General features: G+C 47.2%; 1 protein-coding gene across 1 annotated transcript in view; it reads left to right on the plus strand.

Annotated features, from left to right (window-relative positions):
* Positions 1 to 13024: 13024 nt before the first annotated feature.
* LOC108798327 (brain-specific angiogenesis inhibitor 1-associated protein 2-like) overlaps positions 13025 to 17597 on the plus strand; it is a 126289-nt gene continuing 121716 nt past the window's right edge. Inside the window, exon 1 of the mRNA XM_018570067.1 lies at positions 13025 to 13160. Within this exon, the coding sequence (XP_018425569.1) occupies positions 13113 to 13160 (48 nt within the window). The 5' untranslated portion in view covers positions 13025 to 13112. The remainder of the gene's footprint in view (positions 13161 to 17597) is intronic.

The following is a 17597-nucleotide window of genomic DNA, read 5'->3' on the forward strand; positions in this document are numbered from 1 at the left end:
CATGTTTGTTTTTTGGTTTTTAGGTGCTCCCATTTAAAAGTCTATGGGGGCGAAAAAGCTTGTGTCTGCTTCTGTGGTGCCTAAAAATGCTTGAAAAAAATGCCTGTAAATGTACTGTTTATGCTTGGGTATGAATGCAGCATTATTTTAGGCACAAGAGAGTGCCTACTAACTTGTCCTGAATGAGCAGGTTTGCTTGAAAATCTAGGCAGACTAGATAACATTGTGTCTGACTATGTTAATGCTTTTGAAAGCATTTACATAAATGAAAAGATCATTTACTTTAAGCTGATCTCTTTTACATGTAAATCTAAATAAAATGCAGAAAGAGCAGAGCTGTCCCCTAACAGCACCTCACTATAAAATTAAAGCAGACTCAAAAATCAAATTCTACCAATGCAATAACATAGACATGTCAGGTGTAAAATGCTGTGATTTTGAGATACTTACACTTGCAGAGCATTCACTTTCTGCTTTCAAAGTGCGAATGACTTCAGTTTGCCAACGCAATGCACACTGGGATTGCCTTGTCATGAGCAGAGCATTGCTGAGAAGTCTCATCTTAGTGAAAGGTATTTTCTTCCCCTGAGATGATGTGCTTGGTCACATGTCTAGTCACATGTGACAGATTTTCAGGAAGTAATAGGAGAAAGCATATGCATATGCATATTAAAAAAAGACATTGAATAGTGAAATTAATATTTATCATGCCATTGCTAACTGAGAACTCAGCTTCAGACGTATCAGACACGGTTTTGATTTCATGAGAAGCAGTGATCTGGTACGTATTAGGACCCGTTCTTTTAGGAACATCATAAATTGTTTCCACCGCTTCATCAATTCCACAGTAGAAACCCCATCTATCTCATCTCAGGGTACTCCTGCCTTCAATAGGTCCACCCACATTTGAACAACCCCTAGCTGCTTAAACTAGACTCAAGAAAAAGAAGTGAGATGATCTGAGGGGGATCAGCTCAAAGTACAGCTAGTAAGGAGGGTCGGAGACTCAAAATATGATAGAAAAAAGGGGCGTTGCATTCATAGCCTGATGATACGCATCCGTGTCCCGAAAATATGCCCAGGGTCTCCAGGTAGACAGAAAGAGCTCCTCCGTGTTCCGGAGCGTGGAGGTTAGGTCTTCCATCAGGTAGGTCTCGTCAACTTTAGTAAACCACAACCTGAGGGATGGGCAGCAAGTTTGCTTCCATAATAGTGGAATGCATTGGCGGGCAGCGTTCAGGAGGTGCCTAGATAGTGATTTTTTGTATTTCCCCATAGACAGGTCGCTGAGATGCAGCAAGTTGGAGAGCACTCCAATGGTCTATGGGGGGTTCCGTCAGGCAGCTAAGCTCACCGGATGATAGCCAGCGGTCGGAGAGACGTAGGTCCCCAATTCTGAATTTGTTGGCTTCACGGAGACGACTAAAGCGGGAATCCATAACACCAGGCAAGAAATCCGGGTCGCCTATCACTGGGGTCAAAGGTAATGAGAAGGGGGAGATATCCGTGGAGCTGAAGAGCGATCTAGCTATTTGAAGCGTGGGTGCGATGGTATGGTGCGAGCGTGTGGGGGGTGGCAAGGGGGTGGAAAGCCAAGGTAGTCCAGCCAGCGCTGGGCTGGTGTCGTCCTCCTCCATGCCCACCCGTTGCTTAGTTTTCCGGTGGCAGCACCAGTCCCAAATACGCGCCAGGTGGGTCGCCCTATGGTATTTGGCCAAGTCCGGGAGCCCGATGCCTCCCCTGTTTTTGGGTAGGGTGGTAATGGAGTAACGGATTCTAGGGCGGGCATAAGACCACAGGAAGGCCGTAAGCATTTGACGCAGGCGGCGGAAGAACAGTGGTGGGATGTGAATCGGGAGGGCTTGGAATAGGTAAAGGATTCTTTGTAGAGCTGTCATCTTGATGGCATTACAGCGGCCAAACCACGAGAGTGACATCGAGTGCCAGAACAAGAGGTCTTGTTTGGTTTTCTGGAGCAGGGGTGCAAAATTGAGCTTGTATTGTCGATTGGGGTCTGCCGCTATAGAAGTGCCTAAGTAAGTCATGGCGTCCGAGGACCAGGCAAACTGGAAGGAGGATCGCAAGCGAGCCATCTCTGCGTGAGGGAGGGATATATTGAGGGCGGCTGATTTGGAGACATTTATTTTGAAGTTGGAGAGGGAAGCGTATCAGTCTATTTCCCACATGAGGATTGGAAGGGATGAGGACGGCTCAGAAATGAAAAAAATCAAATCATCCGCAAAGGCGGCAACCTTGTGCTCACCGGAATGTTTTGTCAAGCCTCGAAGGTCAGGCAGGGATCGCACGCGGCAGAGGAATGGTTCCAAGGTAAGGAGGAATATGAGTGGGGAGAGGGGACATCCCTGCCTGGTGCCATTGGAGATGGAGAAGAAATCAGAGCGGGCCTCGTTCACACGGACGGCAGCCGACGGGGACGAGTACAATGCAGAGATCCATCGCATCATGGCAGGACCCAAGCCTATGTGGCGAAGGGTGGCCTGAATGAGGCACCACTCCACCCTGTCAAACACCTTCTCCGCATCGGTGGATAACAGCATTAAGGGTGACCGGGTGGAGCGGGCACAGTGTATTACATTGAGAACTCTAGTAGTGTTGTCCCTCGGCTCCCGTCCCGGAACGAAACCCGCCTGGTCCAGGTGCACCAGGCCAGGGATGTACCTGAGTAATCTGTTGGCCAGGATCTTTGGCAAAGATCTTCAGATCTAGGTTGAGGAGAGCTATGGGGCGATAACTGCTGCATTGAGACGGATCCTTACCTGGTTTGGGTATGACCGCTATGTGGGCACGAAGTGAGTCTTTGGGGAGAGAGGAGCCCGTCAGGATAGAGTTGTACGAGGCAAGAAAGTGGGAGGAGAGCGAGTAGGAGAAGGTTTTGTAGTAGGGCAATGTGTAGCCGTCGGGGCCAGGGCTTTACCCGATTTGGCCTGCTTGAGCACTAGGTCATATTCCTCCTGGGAAATCAGTGTTTCTAGACGATCCCTTACCTCCGGTGGCAAGGTGGGCATACCAGCGTCACTGAGGTAATGCAGCAGGTTTGTACCGTTGGAGGCGGTAGGGGATGTGCCCGGCCTTGCACTAAGGTTGTACAAAGAGCTGTAAAAGTTCTGGAACTCCCTGGCCGTGTCGGCAGACGACGTGAATTTCGTTCCTACACTGGAGATTATATGGGGTATGTACGTTGTCTGGCGGGAACCCCGTAGGGCCGAGGCCAGACACCTGCCCGGCTTGTTCGATAGCTCGTATAAAGTGCGACGGCCTTTCAGAAGGCCCTGTCGTACTTTGGAGAGAAGGAGGTCGTTAAGTTCCGCTCTAAGCGAGACCAGTTCCTTAAAGTGGGTAGCCGCCAGGGATTTTTTGTGTGCAGCTTCTAGGGCGTGGAGTCTGGCAAACAGCTGAGCCACCTTCACTGCCCCCTCCCGTTTCCTGCGGGCACCATGCCTGATCAGGACGCCTCTGACAACGCATTTATGTGCCTCCCACACCACCGAGGGTTCAGGGGTCGTGGAGGTGTTCTCTAAGAAGTAGGAGATTATCGTGGAGTCTAACTCGGAGCGGATTACTGGGTCTTGGAGCAGTGACTCGTTCAAACGCCACGAGGGGCTTTTGGGGACACAGGGGAGGAGTTCCAGCTCTATGTGGACTGGGGCGTGATCAGATAGTAAGATATCTCCTATCAGCGCTTCGGTGACCAAAGGGAGGTCCTTATGGCGAAGGAATAAATAGTCTAGGCGCGAGTATGTGTTGTGCGCAGAGGAGTAGAACGTGAAGTCTCTAACTTGTGGGTGCATGATGCGCCAAACATCGGTCAGTTGGAGGAGGTGCAGCTCGGACTTGAGTTTCTTAAGGCGAGAGTAGGGGAGGTGGGCTGCTGTTCTGGACACGTCCAAGAGGGGATCAAGTGCAAAGTTAACGTCACCCCCCACTATTAGCAAGCCCTCTTCGAACTCAAGGAGAAGCGGTACTATGCGTTGCAGGAAGGTCTATGGGGGGTTCCGTCAGGCAGCTAAGCTCACCGGATGATAGCCAGCGGTCGGAGAGCCGTAGGTCCCCAATTCTGAATTTGTTGGCTTCACGGAGACGACTAAAGCGGGAATCCATAAAACCAGGCAAGACATCCGGGTCGCCTATCACTGGGGTCAGAGGTAATGAGAAGGGGGAGATATCCGTGGAGCTGAAGAGCGATCTAGCTATTTGAAGCGTGGGTGCGATGGTATGGTGCGAGCGTGTGGGGGGTGGCAAGGGGGTGGAAAGCCAAGGTAGTCCAGCCAGCGCTGGGCTGGTGTCGTCCTCCTCCATGCCCACCCGTTGCTTAGTTTTCCGGTGGCAGCACCAGTCCCAAATACGCGCCAGGTGGGTCGCCCTATGGTATTTGGCCAAGTCCGGGAGCCCGATGCCTCCCCTGTTTTTGGGTAGGGTGGTAATGGAGTAACGGATTCTAGGGCGGGCATAAGACCACAGGAAGGCCGTAAGCATTTGACGCAGGCGGCGGAAGAACAGTGGTGGGATGTGAATCGGGAGGGCTTGGAATAGGTAAAGGATTCTTTGTAGAGCTGTCATCTTGATGGCATTACAGCGGCCAAACCACGAGAGTGACATCGAGTGCCAGAACAAGAGGTCTTGTTTGGTTTTCTGGAGCAGGGGTGCAAAATTGAGCTTGTATTGTCGATTGGGGTCTGCCGCTATAGAAGTGCCTAAGTAAGTCATGGCGTCCGAGGACCAGGCAAACTGGAAGGAGGATCGCAAGCGAGCCATCTCTGCGTGAGGGAGGGATATATTGAGGGCGGCTGATTTGGAGACATTTATTTTGAAGTTGGAGAGGGAAGCGTATCAGTCTATTTCCCACATGAGGATTGGAAGGGATGAGGACGGCTCAGAAATGAAAAAAATCAAATCATCCGCAAAGGCGGCAACCTTGTGCTCACCGGAATGTTTTGTCAAGCCTCGAAGGTCAGGCAGGGATCGCACGCGGCAGAGGAATGGTTCCAAGGTAAGGAGGAATATGAGTGGGGAGAGGGGACATCCCTGCCTGGTGCCATTGGAGATGGAGAAGAAATCAGAGCGGGCCTCGTTCACACGGACGGCAGCCGACGGGGACGAGTACAATGCAGAGATCCATCGCATCATGGCAGGACCCAAGCCTATGTGGCGAAGGGTGGCCTGAATGAGGCACCACTCCACCCTGTCAAACACCTTCTCCGCATCGGTGGATAACAGCATTAAGGGTGACCGGGTGGAGCGGGCACAGTGTATTACATTGAGAACTCTAGTAGTGTTGTCCCTCGGCTCCCGTCCCGGAACGAAACCCGCCTGGTCCAGGTGCACCAGGCCAGGGATGTACCTGAGTAATCTGTTGGCCAGGATCTTTGGCAAAGATCTTCAGATCTAGGTTGAGGAGAGCTATGGGGCGATAACTGCTGCATTGAGACGGATCCTTACCTGGTTTGGGTATGACCGCTATGTGGGCACGAAGTGAGTCTTTGGGGAGAGAGGAGCCCGTCAGGATAGAGTTGTACGAGGCAAGAAAGTGGGAGGAGAGCGAGTAGGAGAAGGTTTTGTAGTAGGGCAATGTGTAGCCGTCGGGGCCAGGGCTTTACCCGATTTGGCCTGCTTGAGCACTAGGTCATATTCCTCCTGGGAAATCAGTGTTTCTAGACGATCCCTTACCTCCGGTGGCAAGGTGGGCATACCAGCGTCACTGAGGTAATGCAGCAGGTTTGTACCGTTGGAGGCGGTAGGGGATGTGCCCGGCCTTGCACTAAGGTTGTACAAAGAGCTGTAAAAGTTCTGGAACTCCCTGGCCGTGTCGGCAGACGACGTGAATTTCGTTCCTACACTGGAGATTATATGGGGTATGTACGTTGTCTGGCGGGAACCCCGTAGGGCCGAGGCCAGACACCTGCCCGGCTTGTTCGATAGCTCGTATAAAGTGCGACGGCCTTTCAGAAGGCCCTGTCGTACTTTGGAGAGAAGGAGGTCGTTAAGTTCCGCTCTAAGCGAGACCAGTTCCTTAAAGTGGGTAGCCGCCAGGGATTTTTTGTGTGCAGCTTCTAGGGCGTGGAGTCTGGCAAACAGCTGAGCCACCTTCACTGCCCCCTCCCGTTTCCTGCGGGCACCATGCCTGATCAGGACGCCTCTGACAACGCATTTATGTGCCTCCCACACCACCGAGGGTTCAGGGGTCGTGGAGGTGTTCTCTAAGAAGTAGGAGATTATCGTGGAGTCTAACTCGGAGCGGATTACTGGGTCTTGGAGCAGTGACTCGTTCAAACGCCACGAGGGGCTTTTGGGGACACAGGGGAGGAGTTCCAGCTCTATGTGGACTGGGGCGTGATCAGATAGTAAGATATCTCCTATCAGCGCTTCGGTGACCAAAGGGAGGTCCTTATGGCGAAGGAATAAATAGTCTAGGCGCGAGTATGTGTTGTGCGCAGAGGAGTAGAACGTGAAGTCTCTAACTTGTGGGTGCATGATGCGCCAAACATCGGTCAGTTGGAGGAGGTGCAGCTCGGACTTGAGTTTCTTAAGGCGAGAGTAGGGGAGGTGGGCTGCTGTTCTGGACACGTCCAAGAGGGGATCAAGTGCAAAGTTAACGTCACCCCCCACTATTAGCAAGCCCTCTTCGAACTCAAGGAGAAGCGGTACTATGCGTTGCAGGAAAGAGACCTGGCCTGAGTTGGGAAGGTACAGATTTACCAAGGTAACCAGTTTGTCACCAATCAGGCCCTTAACAAATAAGAACCTACCCTCCGGGTCAATCCTAAGGTCCCTGAACGTCCATGCCAGCGATCTTGACAGTAGAATGCTCACCCTTTTGGACCTGGCGATGGGGGACGGGCAGTGATAGGAGGTCGGGAAGGTCTTATTATTAAAGTGGGGTATTTTGTCTGCTTTAAAGTGGGTCTCCTGAAGAAAGGCCACTTGCATGCCCGCTTTCTTCAGATCCCCCAGGAGCCGAGACCTCTTCTCAGCGACATTCAGGCCTTTGACATTGAAGGTAGTGAGCCTGATCGAGCTCATAGCAGCCATAATGGAAGGGGCCTGGTCCACAGCGGAAATGAGATGAGATGGCAAAGGCCCATCAGTGGGGGAGTGCAGGGGTGATGCGGGGCCAGTCCTCATGAATATTAAAGAATACCTCGGGAGGTTCACAGTTCTCGGCCCGCCGGGGTTTGCACAGGAGGGTCCCTCCGAGTTGTTCGGTGCTGGCTTCGGGCCCGGCGGGGCGTGCGCGGGGGAGGAGGGGCCGGCTCCAAAGGCTCGTCAGGAAACTCTAGCCAGTTAGGGACATCTACCGAGTCCACGTCCAGGAAGCGAAACAGGGCTGGGAGCTGGTCAGGTGAGTGCAGTTGAAAGGTAGCGTCGTCTCGCCGGACAATCAGATGGAAAGGGTGTCCCCAACGATAAGTGGCAGTGGCAGAGCGGATTAAGTCCAGCAAGGGGCGGACTAGGCGTCGCATGCGAAGAGTATGACGGGAGAGGTCCGGCATGATGCGAGATTACTGGGTCTTGGAGCAGTGACTCGTTCAAACGCCACGAGGGGCTTTTGGGGACACAGGGGAGGAGTTCCAGCTCTATGTGGACTGGGGCGTGATCAGATAGTAAGATATCTCCTATCAGCGCTTCGGTGACCAAAGGGAGGTCCTTATGGCGAAGGAATAAATAGTCTAGGCGCGAGTATGTGTTGTGCGCAGAGGAGTAGAACGTGAAGTCTCTAACTTGTGGGTGCATGATGCGCCAAACATCGGTCAGTTGGAGGAGGTGCAGCTCGGACTTGAGTTTCTTAAGGCGAGAGTAGGGGAGGTGGGCTGCTGTTCTGGACACGTCCAAGAGGGGATCAAGTGCAAAGTTAACGTCACCCCCCACTATTAGCAAGCCCTCTTCGAACTCAAGGAGAAGCGGTACTATGCGTTGCAGGAAAGAGACCTGGCCTGAGTTGGGAAGGTACAGATTTACCAAGGTAACCAGTTTGTCACCAATCAGGCCCTTAACAAATAAGAACCTACCCTCCGGGTCAATCCTAAGGTCCCTGAACGTCTATGCCAGCGATCTTGACAGTAGAATGCTCACCCTTTTGGACCTGGCGATGGGGGACGGGCAGTGATAGGAGGTCGGGAAGGCCTTATTATAAAAGTGGGGTATTTTGTCTGCTTTAAAGTGGGTCTCCTGAAGAAAGGCCACTTGCATGCCCGCTTTCTTCAGATCCCCCAGGAGCCGAGACCTCTTCTCAGCGACATTCAGGCCTTTGACATTGAAGGTAGTGAGCCTGATCGAGCTCATAGCAGCCATAATGGAAGGGGCCTGGTCCACAGCGGAAATGAGATGAGATGGCAAAGGCCCATCAGTGGGGGAGTGCAGGGGTGATGCGGGGCCAGTCCTCATGAATATTAAAGAATACCTCGGGAGGTTCACAGTTCTCGGCCCGCCGGGGTTTGCACAGGAGGGTCCCTCCGAGTTGTTCGGTGCTGGCTTCGGGCCCGGCGGGGCGTGCGCGGGGGAGGAGGGGCCGGCTCCAAAGGCTCGTCAGGAAACTCTAGCCAGTTAGGGACATCTACCGAGTCCACGTCCAGGAAGCGAAACAGGGCTGGGAGCTGGTCAGGTGAGTGCAGTTGAAAGGTAGCGTCGTCTCGCCGGACAATCAGATGGAAAGGGTGTCCCCAACGATAAGTGGCAGTGGCAGAGCGGATTAAGTCCAGCAAGGGGCGGACTAGGCGTCGCATGCGAAGAGTATGACGGGAGAGGTCCGGCATGATGCGGATGGTAGCACCATCAAAGTCAGAGGGGCCATGCCTCCATGCCTGCCTGATGATTTCCTCTTTCACAGCGAAAAAGTGCACCCTCCACAGGACATCCCTGGGTGCTGATGGCGTGGGGGGGCGAGAACTGTTAACTCTATGAACCCGGTCGAGCTCCAAGGCTGCATCATGAGGCTTACCCAGGAGGGTGTTGAGGATGGCAGCCACAGTGTCTCGGAGGTGAATGCCGGTCGTGGCCTCCGGTATGCCTTGACGGGCCCTTCTGCTGAGCTGCAATATGTGGTATGCCTCCCATACATAGTCACATTTAAAAAAAAAAATCATATTGACTGGCAGCCATCTTTAATCTAGTCATGCATGCGCATTGGATCACACTGTCCCTGCCTTGCCAGACCTCTGGGTAGGGATGAGGAGCTTACAGAGCCTGTGCATTGAGGAGAGACAGAAAGGAGGGGAAAGAATCCGCAGAAGCAAGCAGTGGACGGCACAGCAGACGACTGAATAGCTTCTTATGTAAGTAAATTGTTTTATTATAGATGTTTAATATATTGCCGAATATATTAATATATTAAATGAAAAACATGCCTTGGTGGTCCAGTGGGGAATCAGTATGATCTGCATCTCTTGCTGATGCAGACCATACTGATCGATCCCTCGTGGTGCCGCCGCTGACTGGCAAGAAGCGATTAGTATGGTCTGCATCAGCCAGAGAAGCAGATCACACTGATTCTCCACTGGACCACCACGGGATAATCCCCAAGTGCCCCACTGGACCCCAAGAATGCAGCCCCCCTTCCTACAAAACAGATAAGCAGGAGAGGGGGACATTTTTTATTGTGTGTGATTTTTAGTAAGTGTGTGTTATGTGTGTGATGTGTGTATTTCATTACGTGTGTGTGTGTTTTTTTTTAACCACTTCCAGCGGGTTCACGTAACTGTACGTCATCCGCTGGAAGTGGTTATACTGCTCCTGCAGCCGTGTTCTTGGTACCGTTTTAAACAGCCGGCGATTGCTGTTTAAATACAACTAATCTGGTGTCTGTACAGGCGCCGGAACGCTTGTACGGTGTGGCACCATGTCCCCCTCCCCCCTCCGCGGCTGCCGTTGCTGCTGTCGGCTTCCCCGGCTTATCTGTCCCTTGTGTGAGCCCGGGACTGGCGTGGAGGGTCTCCCCTGACAGATCGGAGGAGAGATCCGCGGCTTCCAGCATCACATCACTTCCGGTGTCACTGAGCACATTCTCTGGCTCCTAGAGCCAGAAGAACCTGATGAAGCAGATCTGTGCTTTATCAGCTTTTGAAAGACCCCGGATGTCTCCATAAAGAGAACCTGTCACATTATATTTGCTATTATTTAGGGGGCTTGTTATCCCCCTATGTGATAGCAATAAAGCTGAGTGTAAAAAAAAAATTAAAAATTAAAGTAACATAAAAAAAAAATGCAAATTATTTTTTTAAGGTCCCCCGCCCCTCACTTCCATGCACATACAACGCAAACACGCATCGGATGCACCTACATGCAAGAACAAAAAATGCGCCACACATGTTACATATCACCGCAAGTGTCTGAGTGAGAGCAATAATTCTAGGCCCATCAATCACTGTTAACACTAAACTGATGAGCCGTAAAAGCATTTAAAGCGTCACCTATGGCCAATTTTGGTTATTGTAGTTTTTAGCGGTTTCACGGACGCACACAATTTTAAGGTTTGACATATTTGGTATGTATTTACCCAGTGTGACCCCATCTTTTATATTTTACCAAACAATTGGGTATTATATTCTGGTTCTGTGCACTAAATTTTATTTTAGTGTATTTTATCCAAAAAATACTTGTTTGATTAAAATTTGCGGAAATACCGTGCGACATAAAAAAATTGCAACTAGCATCTTTTTTATTCTACAGGGCCTCTGCTTTGAAGAAAAATATTGTTTGGGGGTCTGAAGGTTTTTTCTAGCCAAAAATTCATATTTTATCATGTGTGTGCAGATGTAAGAAATGACAGCAAGTGGTTAATGAGCGGGTGATTTGTGTGTGATGTGTGTGTTTTAATGTGTGTATAAATATTTTAATATGTGTGTTTCCCAATTTTGCCTAAGCAGTGATGCTGAAAATTTTTTAAACCCGAGCGCCCAAACTGCAACGCAATAATAAAGTTATTTAGTTATTTTCAATGTTGGCACTTTAAGATAAATAAATTGATTTTGCAGTGCAGTTTAGGGGAACGGGGTTAAAAAAACCTTCGCCATCACTATCACTATCCTAGTCTGACACACTAGTCTAGTGTGATTTGTAATAGACATGTGCAGGGCAAACAAATTTGGTTCAGACGAAACAAATGAAAATGAGAAACATTTTTATTTGTTTCGTCAAAGGAAACACATTTTAATGCTGTTTTGGATTCAGAGGCAATAAGCCTCCAAATCTGAAACCGCACAAACAGTGCGTTACTAAGTCCAGAGTCCAGTGCGTTACTAAGTCCAGAGTCCAGTGCGTTACTAAGCCCAGAGTCCAGTGCGTTACTAAGCCCAGAGTCCAGTGTGTAACTAAGGCCTGAGTCCAGTTTGTAACTAAGTCCTGAGTCCAATGCGTTACTACGTCCTGAGTCCAGTGCGTTACTAAGTCCAGAGTCCAGTGCGTTAGTTCCAATTCATATACTGTTCTGCATTGCTGTATAATGTATTGCTGGGATTTGTAGTCCCCCTACAGCCAGTGCCATTCTGCATTAGAGTGTAAGCTCTTCGGTACAGAGACTGATGTGACTGGCTCAGTGTTCTCTGTACAGCACTGTGGTATATGTCAGAGCTATATAAATGTATAATAATAGTGTGAGACTGTGCAGGGACATTAGAGTGTAAGCTTCTATGGTGCAGAGACTGCCCGGGGAGTTGGGGGGCCAGTGAGATCCGCTCCTTTGGGAGGGGGGTCCAATGTAAAATCTTGCACCAGGGCCCTTTATTCCTTAGGTTCGCCACTACCTTCAAACTGACCCCACTTACCTGGATTGTGGGTTTCTGCTGCACAGCATCTTATGTATTTATGAATTTGGTGCAGCTATGCACTGCTTTGCCTGCACAGCTGCATAATTAATTCGCAGATCTATTCACAGGATCTGCGAATTAAAACCCCATGGTATGTGCTTTGACATCATCACCCTTGCAGTGCATTCATAACTTCTTCCAGCTCCATACCTATATGTCTTTACCTTGGCACAGACAGGAGCTGGAGGAACAGTCTGCAGGAGCCTGAGCATTGCACCCACCATCCACTGATGGCAATGAGGACTGCAACGCATTGCAGGTGCCAATGGAAAAAATGAATACATTTAATTTGTTTTCCTTTTTGCAATAGATCTTCATTTATATTTTTTGCAAACAGTGGCATATGCCTTTCAGCTCAACCATAGTTACATAGCTACATAGTATTTGAGGTTACATAAAGACATAAGTCCATCAAGTCCAACCTATTGCGTGTATGCATTTATAGTGATAGTGATTATTGACTTCTTATTTTAAACGTGGCTGAGCGGCAGCGATTTCAGTTGGACTGCAAGATTATGCATCGCGCTAAAAGTAAGGACCCTAAATATTCCTCAGAGGAAGGTTGTCTGTACGGCTGTCTGCGGATGTATAGCAGAAGTGGGATTAAGGGTTTATTAGTGAAAAGTTTCCTGCAGACCAAGAGGAACTGTTTATCAAATATATCATATAATGTGCCTACTTGTCCTTGAAGAAAACTAGATTTAGGAACACCTTCTGCACACATACTGCCTGTGCAATACAATCTATGAGTCTGTATATTTCTAAATAAGTCACACGAGACAGGAAACCTCTTCTAGAATGGCCCATTGACAGTAATGAGAACATATCCTCTGGAACACAGCTTCATTCATTACTGCTGTGTGCAGCTTGTGGTTTCAGAGGCAGGTTACAGTGTCTTCAAGTCACTCTCATTGGGGATCTGGTGTGTCAGGGGGAAGATGAAAGAGCCTGTGGATGAGGAGAAAGCTTTAGGTTAAAGACCCCCATTTAGTGTCTCACAGATGTCTAGCCATGTCTCCCTCCCATACTGTCATGCGGAATCCTCCCTATACTGGGTGACAGCAGAGCGAGAGTCTGATTGGCTGCAAGTTCTTTATCCTGAGCACAGAACTTTTGTCTGAGGCTGACTTCTCCCTCCCATCCTGTTTCCTTCCCAGGATACCTCTCCCCCCAACCCAGAGCGAACGGTCAGCATCAGAGGGACACCTTCTGTCTCCACATCTCCATCCCCCAGAGCTGGAATCTCTGTGTCTGCCATCCAAGGTCCATGTAAGCAGCAGCCAGCAGACAAGCACCATGTCCAGGTCCGATGAGGTGAACAGACTGACAGAGAATGTGTACAGAGTGAGTATTCTGACAGGATGGCATGGAGGGTGTTATAAGAGCTAAAGGCTGGAGCTCCCAATGTTTACTAAAGCTTTGATTACTGTTTGTATACTCTGCACGTTGCTGGTATACTCTGCACATTGCTGGTATACTCTGTACATTGCTGGTATACTCGGTACATTGCTGGTATACTCTGTGCATTGCTGGTATACTCTGTGCATTGCTGGTATACGCTGCACATTGTTGGTATACGCTGCACATTGCTGGTATACTCTGTTCATTGCTAATATACTCTGTACATTGCTGGTATACTCTGTGCATTGCTGGTATACGCTGCACATTGTTGGTATACGCTGCACATTGCTGGTATACTCTGTTCATTGCTAATATACTCTGTACATTGCTGGTATACTCTGTACATTGCTGGTATACGCTGCACATTGTTGGTATACTCTGTACATTGCTGGTATACTCTGCACATTGCTGGTATACGCCGCTGTTCATTGTTGGTATACGCTGCACATCGCTGGTAAATGCTGTTCATTGCTGGTATACTCTGCACATTGCTGGTATACTCTGTGCATTGCTGGTATACTCTGAACATTGTTGGTATACGCTGTGCATTGCTGGTATACGCTGTGCATTGCTGGTATACTCTGAACATTGCTGGTATACTCTGAACATTGCTGGTATATGCTGTTCATTGCTAATATACTCTGTGCATTGCTGGTACACTCTGTAGTCTGTACATTGCGGATGTTCTCTAAACATTGCTGGTATACGCTGTTTATTGCTAATATGCTGTGTACTTTGCTGGTATACTTTGTATATTGTTTGTATACTCTGTGCATTGCCAGTATACTCTGTACATTGCTGGTATACTCTGTACACTGTTGGTGTACTCTACACATTGATGGTGTACTCTATACATTGCTGGTATACTCTGTACATTGCTGGTGTACTTTGTACATTGCTGGTATACTCTATACATTGATGGCATACTCTGTACACTGCAGGTATACTCTATACATTTATGGTGTACTGTGTGCTGGTACAAACATAGATCTATATTGATAAGAGGAATGGTGGTACATGGAGTGACATTCCCCCTGAATACTCATCTGATGTTTGTAAACAGCCGAGTACATTGTTGGTATACAAAGAGCAGAAGATCAACTGTAAAAACAAACAAAAAGTATCAACAACCAGAGCAAAACCTCCCCAGATCTGGAGTCCAGGTTGTGTCACATTTTCCTGGTGGAGGTCTAGTGTGGGACTATAGTGATGGCTGGAGTGACACATGCAGCCCATATACTTATTGATCCAATGTTCAGTGAAATGATCACTTCTACATTCCAATCTGATCACTTCTACATCCCAATCTGATCACTTCTACATCCCAATCTGATCACTTCTACATTCCAATCTGATCACTTCTACATCCCAATCTGATCACTTCTACATTCCAATCTGATCACTTCCACATCCCAATCTGATCACTTCTACATCCCAATCTGATCGATTCTACATCCCAATCTGATCACTTCTACATCCCAATCTGATCACTTGTACGTCCCAATCTGATCACTTCTACATCCCAATCTGATCACTTCCACATCCCAATCTGATCACTTCTACATTCCAATCTGATCACTTCTACATCCCATTCTGATCACTTCTACATCCCAATCTGATCACTTCTACGTTCCAATCTGATCACTTCTACGTTCCAATCTGATCACTTCTACATCCCAATTTGATCACTTCCACATCCCAATCTGATCACTTCTACATTCCAATCTTCTCACTTCTACATCCCAATCTGATCACTTCTACATCCCAATCTGATCACTTCTACATTCCAATCTGATCACTTCTACATTCCAATCTGATCACTTCTACATTTCAATCTGATCACTTCTACATTCAAATCTGATCACTTCTACATTCAAATCTGATCAATCTTCCATCCCTCTTCACTACCATATGACAGGTTTAGACCAAATGCTCCAGATTGAAGTCGAAAGTGATTGGGTGGGTTGGAAATAACTGATTGTTTGCAGTCTGATCATGTGTTGTAAGGGGGAGTCAGTGTACACTGATGATGTTACTTAGCTCTGCTTACTTTTTCCATCTATCACTGACAGTGAACACATCGATGAAGGTGAATCTAGCATTTGTGATCACTGTACACATTCTGCTCACTCAATTATTAGATTGAATGACTGATTGGAATAAAAATCAGTGTGTGTATGGTCTGCATTCATTGATACAAAATCTTAGATGATGGTTTGCACCAATTTGTAAGCATTGGTAGTCAATATCATGCCCGATTATTTTAAATCTGATCGCATTTAGAGTATTGCAGAGAGTCGCCTGAAAAGGAACTATGACAGTAATGTTATAAGCATGAAAGTCAACTTCTGAGTGATTACATAGGGGGTTATTCACAAAAGGGTGAAGAGTTTGGAGAAGTGAACAATCTAGGCCAAAATAGCTGAACTGGAAACATTCTCCAATTCAGCTCACTTTCCAGTTCAGCTATGTTGTCCTAGATTGTTCACTTCTCCTGCCTTCTCCAAACTCTTCTCCCTTTTGTGAATAGCCTTGATAGTGTTGCTTGGCTTTGCACATTGTCATTTGCCTTAAATTATAACTGAAGACAAAACATTTTTTTTAGATTTGGATAGAGTGGTGAGAGGTTAGACCCCCCTGTCAGGTCTTTATTTTTATTTTATTTTTTATTATCGCTTTATAAAATGTTTCCATATTAAATACAATAACAGAAAACATGGAAAGAGACATAAGGAAAACAACATTACACTGAAATCTAGCAATGCCATATAGATAAACATCATAAAAACAAAACAAACGAGGGGAGAAATAAAAAAAATCATTTTAAATCTATAAAAATCTATAAAAATATTTTTTAAATCTACCTAAAGATCTCTCTCGTTATCCTGCACCATTAAGCTGTGTATATCAATCACTGAGGCCTTCTCAAAATAATATTAACAAAAACAAATATATATAAGGTATATTTAAAGTTTCTTAACTTGGTAATATGGAAGTTACGTATACAGTATATCAGGTTGTTTGAAATCAAACCATCAAGCCCATATCTTAAGAAATTCATCATAGTTTTCCCTATCAGTGTATGTAAATTCCTCCGAAAAACATGTTTTGTCGATTCGTGCAAACCAATCCTTAATAGGGGGGATTTTAGAAGATCGCCAGTATTTAGGAATTTATTGTTCTCAACATGTCCCCCCCGTTAGGGAGTTTCACTCTTTCATTTGCCCTGATCACCAATGTCGCCAGGACTAAAAGTAAGGTAAATGCAAAATTTGGAGTTGTCCCCAAAACAGGAATAGAGGGGGAATCTTTCAATGGGGACATTTGTTCCCACGACAACTGTCTACAAGGGGATTTCCCACACATTGGAAAGACATAATTTCACATCCTGTTGAATTTACAAGACAGGAAGTGAGGGGAAATCTCCAATTTTTTGTAGTTTCAAAGAGTTTTATTAGAGAATTTTAGTTTTACAAAATTAAACAAATATTCATTGTAATAAAAAATAGTAAATAGTGAACAAGAGGTGCAGAACAACGGCAAAGAGCAAAGATACAAAAAGGATAATGATTCTACGAGGTCAAGTATATACAGGTGAAACTCAAATAATCAGAATATCATGCAAAAGTTAATTTATTTCACTAATGCAACTTAAAAGGTGAAACTAATATACGAGATAGACTCATTACATGCAAAGCAAGATAGTTCAAGCCGTGATTTGTCATAATTGTGATGATTATGGCTTACAGCTCATGAAAACCCCAAATCCACAATCTCAGAAAATTAGAATATTGTGAAAAGGTGCAATATTCTAGGCTCAAAGTGTCCCACTCTGACTGCTGACCTGACAGTTGTGCAGAAAACCATTATTGACACCCTCCATAAGGAGGGAAAGCCTCAAAAGGTAATTGCAAAAGAAGTTGAATTTTCCCAAAGTGCTGTATCAAAGCACATTAATAGAAAGTTATGTGGAAGGGAAAGGAGTGGAAGATAAAGGTGCACAAGCAGCAGGTATGACCGCAGCTTGGAGAGGATTGTCAGGAAAAGGCCATTCAAAAGTGTTGGGGACTTTCACAAGGAGTGACTGAGGCTGGAGTCAGTGCATCAAGAGCCACCATACACAGACGGATCCTGGACATGGGCTTCAACTGTCGTATTCCTCTTGTCAAGCCACTCCTGAACAACAAACAACGTCAGAAGCGCCTTACCTGGGCTAAAGAAAAACAGACCTGGTCTGTTGCTCAGTGGTCCAAAGTCCTCTTTTCTGATGAGAGCAAATTTTGCATCTCATTTGGAAACCAAGGACCCAGAGTATGGAGGAAGAATGGAGAGGCACACACTGCAAGATGCTTGAAGTCCAGTGTGAAGTTTCCACAGTCT

Source organism: Nanorana parkeri, unplaced genomic scaffold (assembly GCF_000935625.1).
Source record: "Nanorana parkeri isolate BGI_ZX_2015 unplaced genomic scaffold, ASM93562v1 scaffold1450, whole genome shotgun sequence".
In the NCBI taxonomy this organism is placed as follows: domain Eukaryota; kingdom Metazoa; phylum Chordata; class Amphibia; order Anura; family Dicroglossidae; genus Nanorana; species Nanorana parkeri.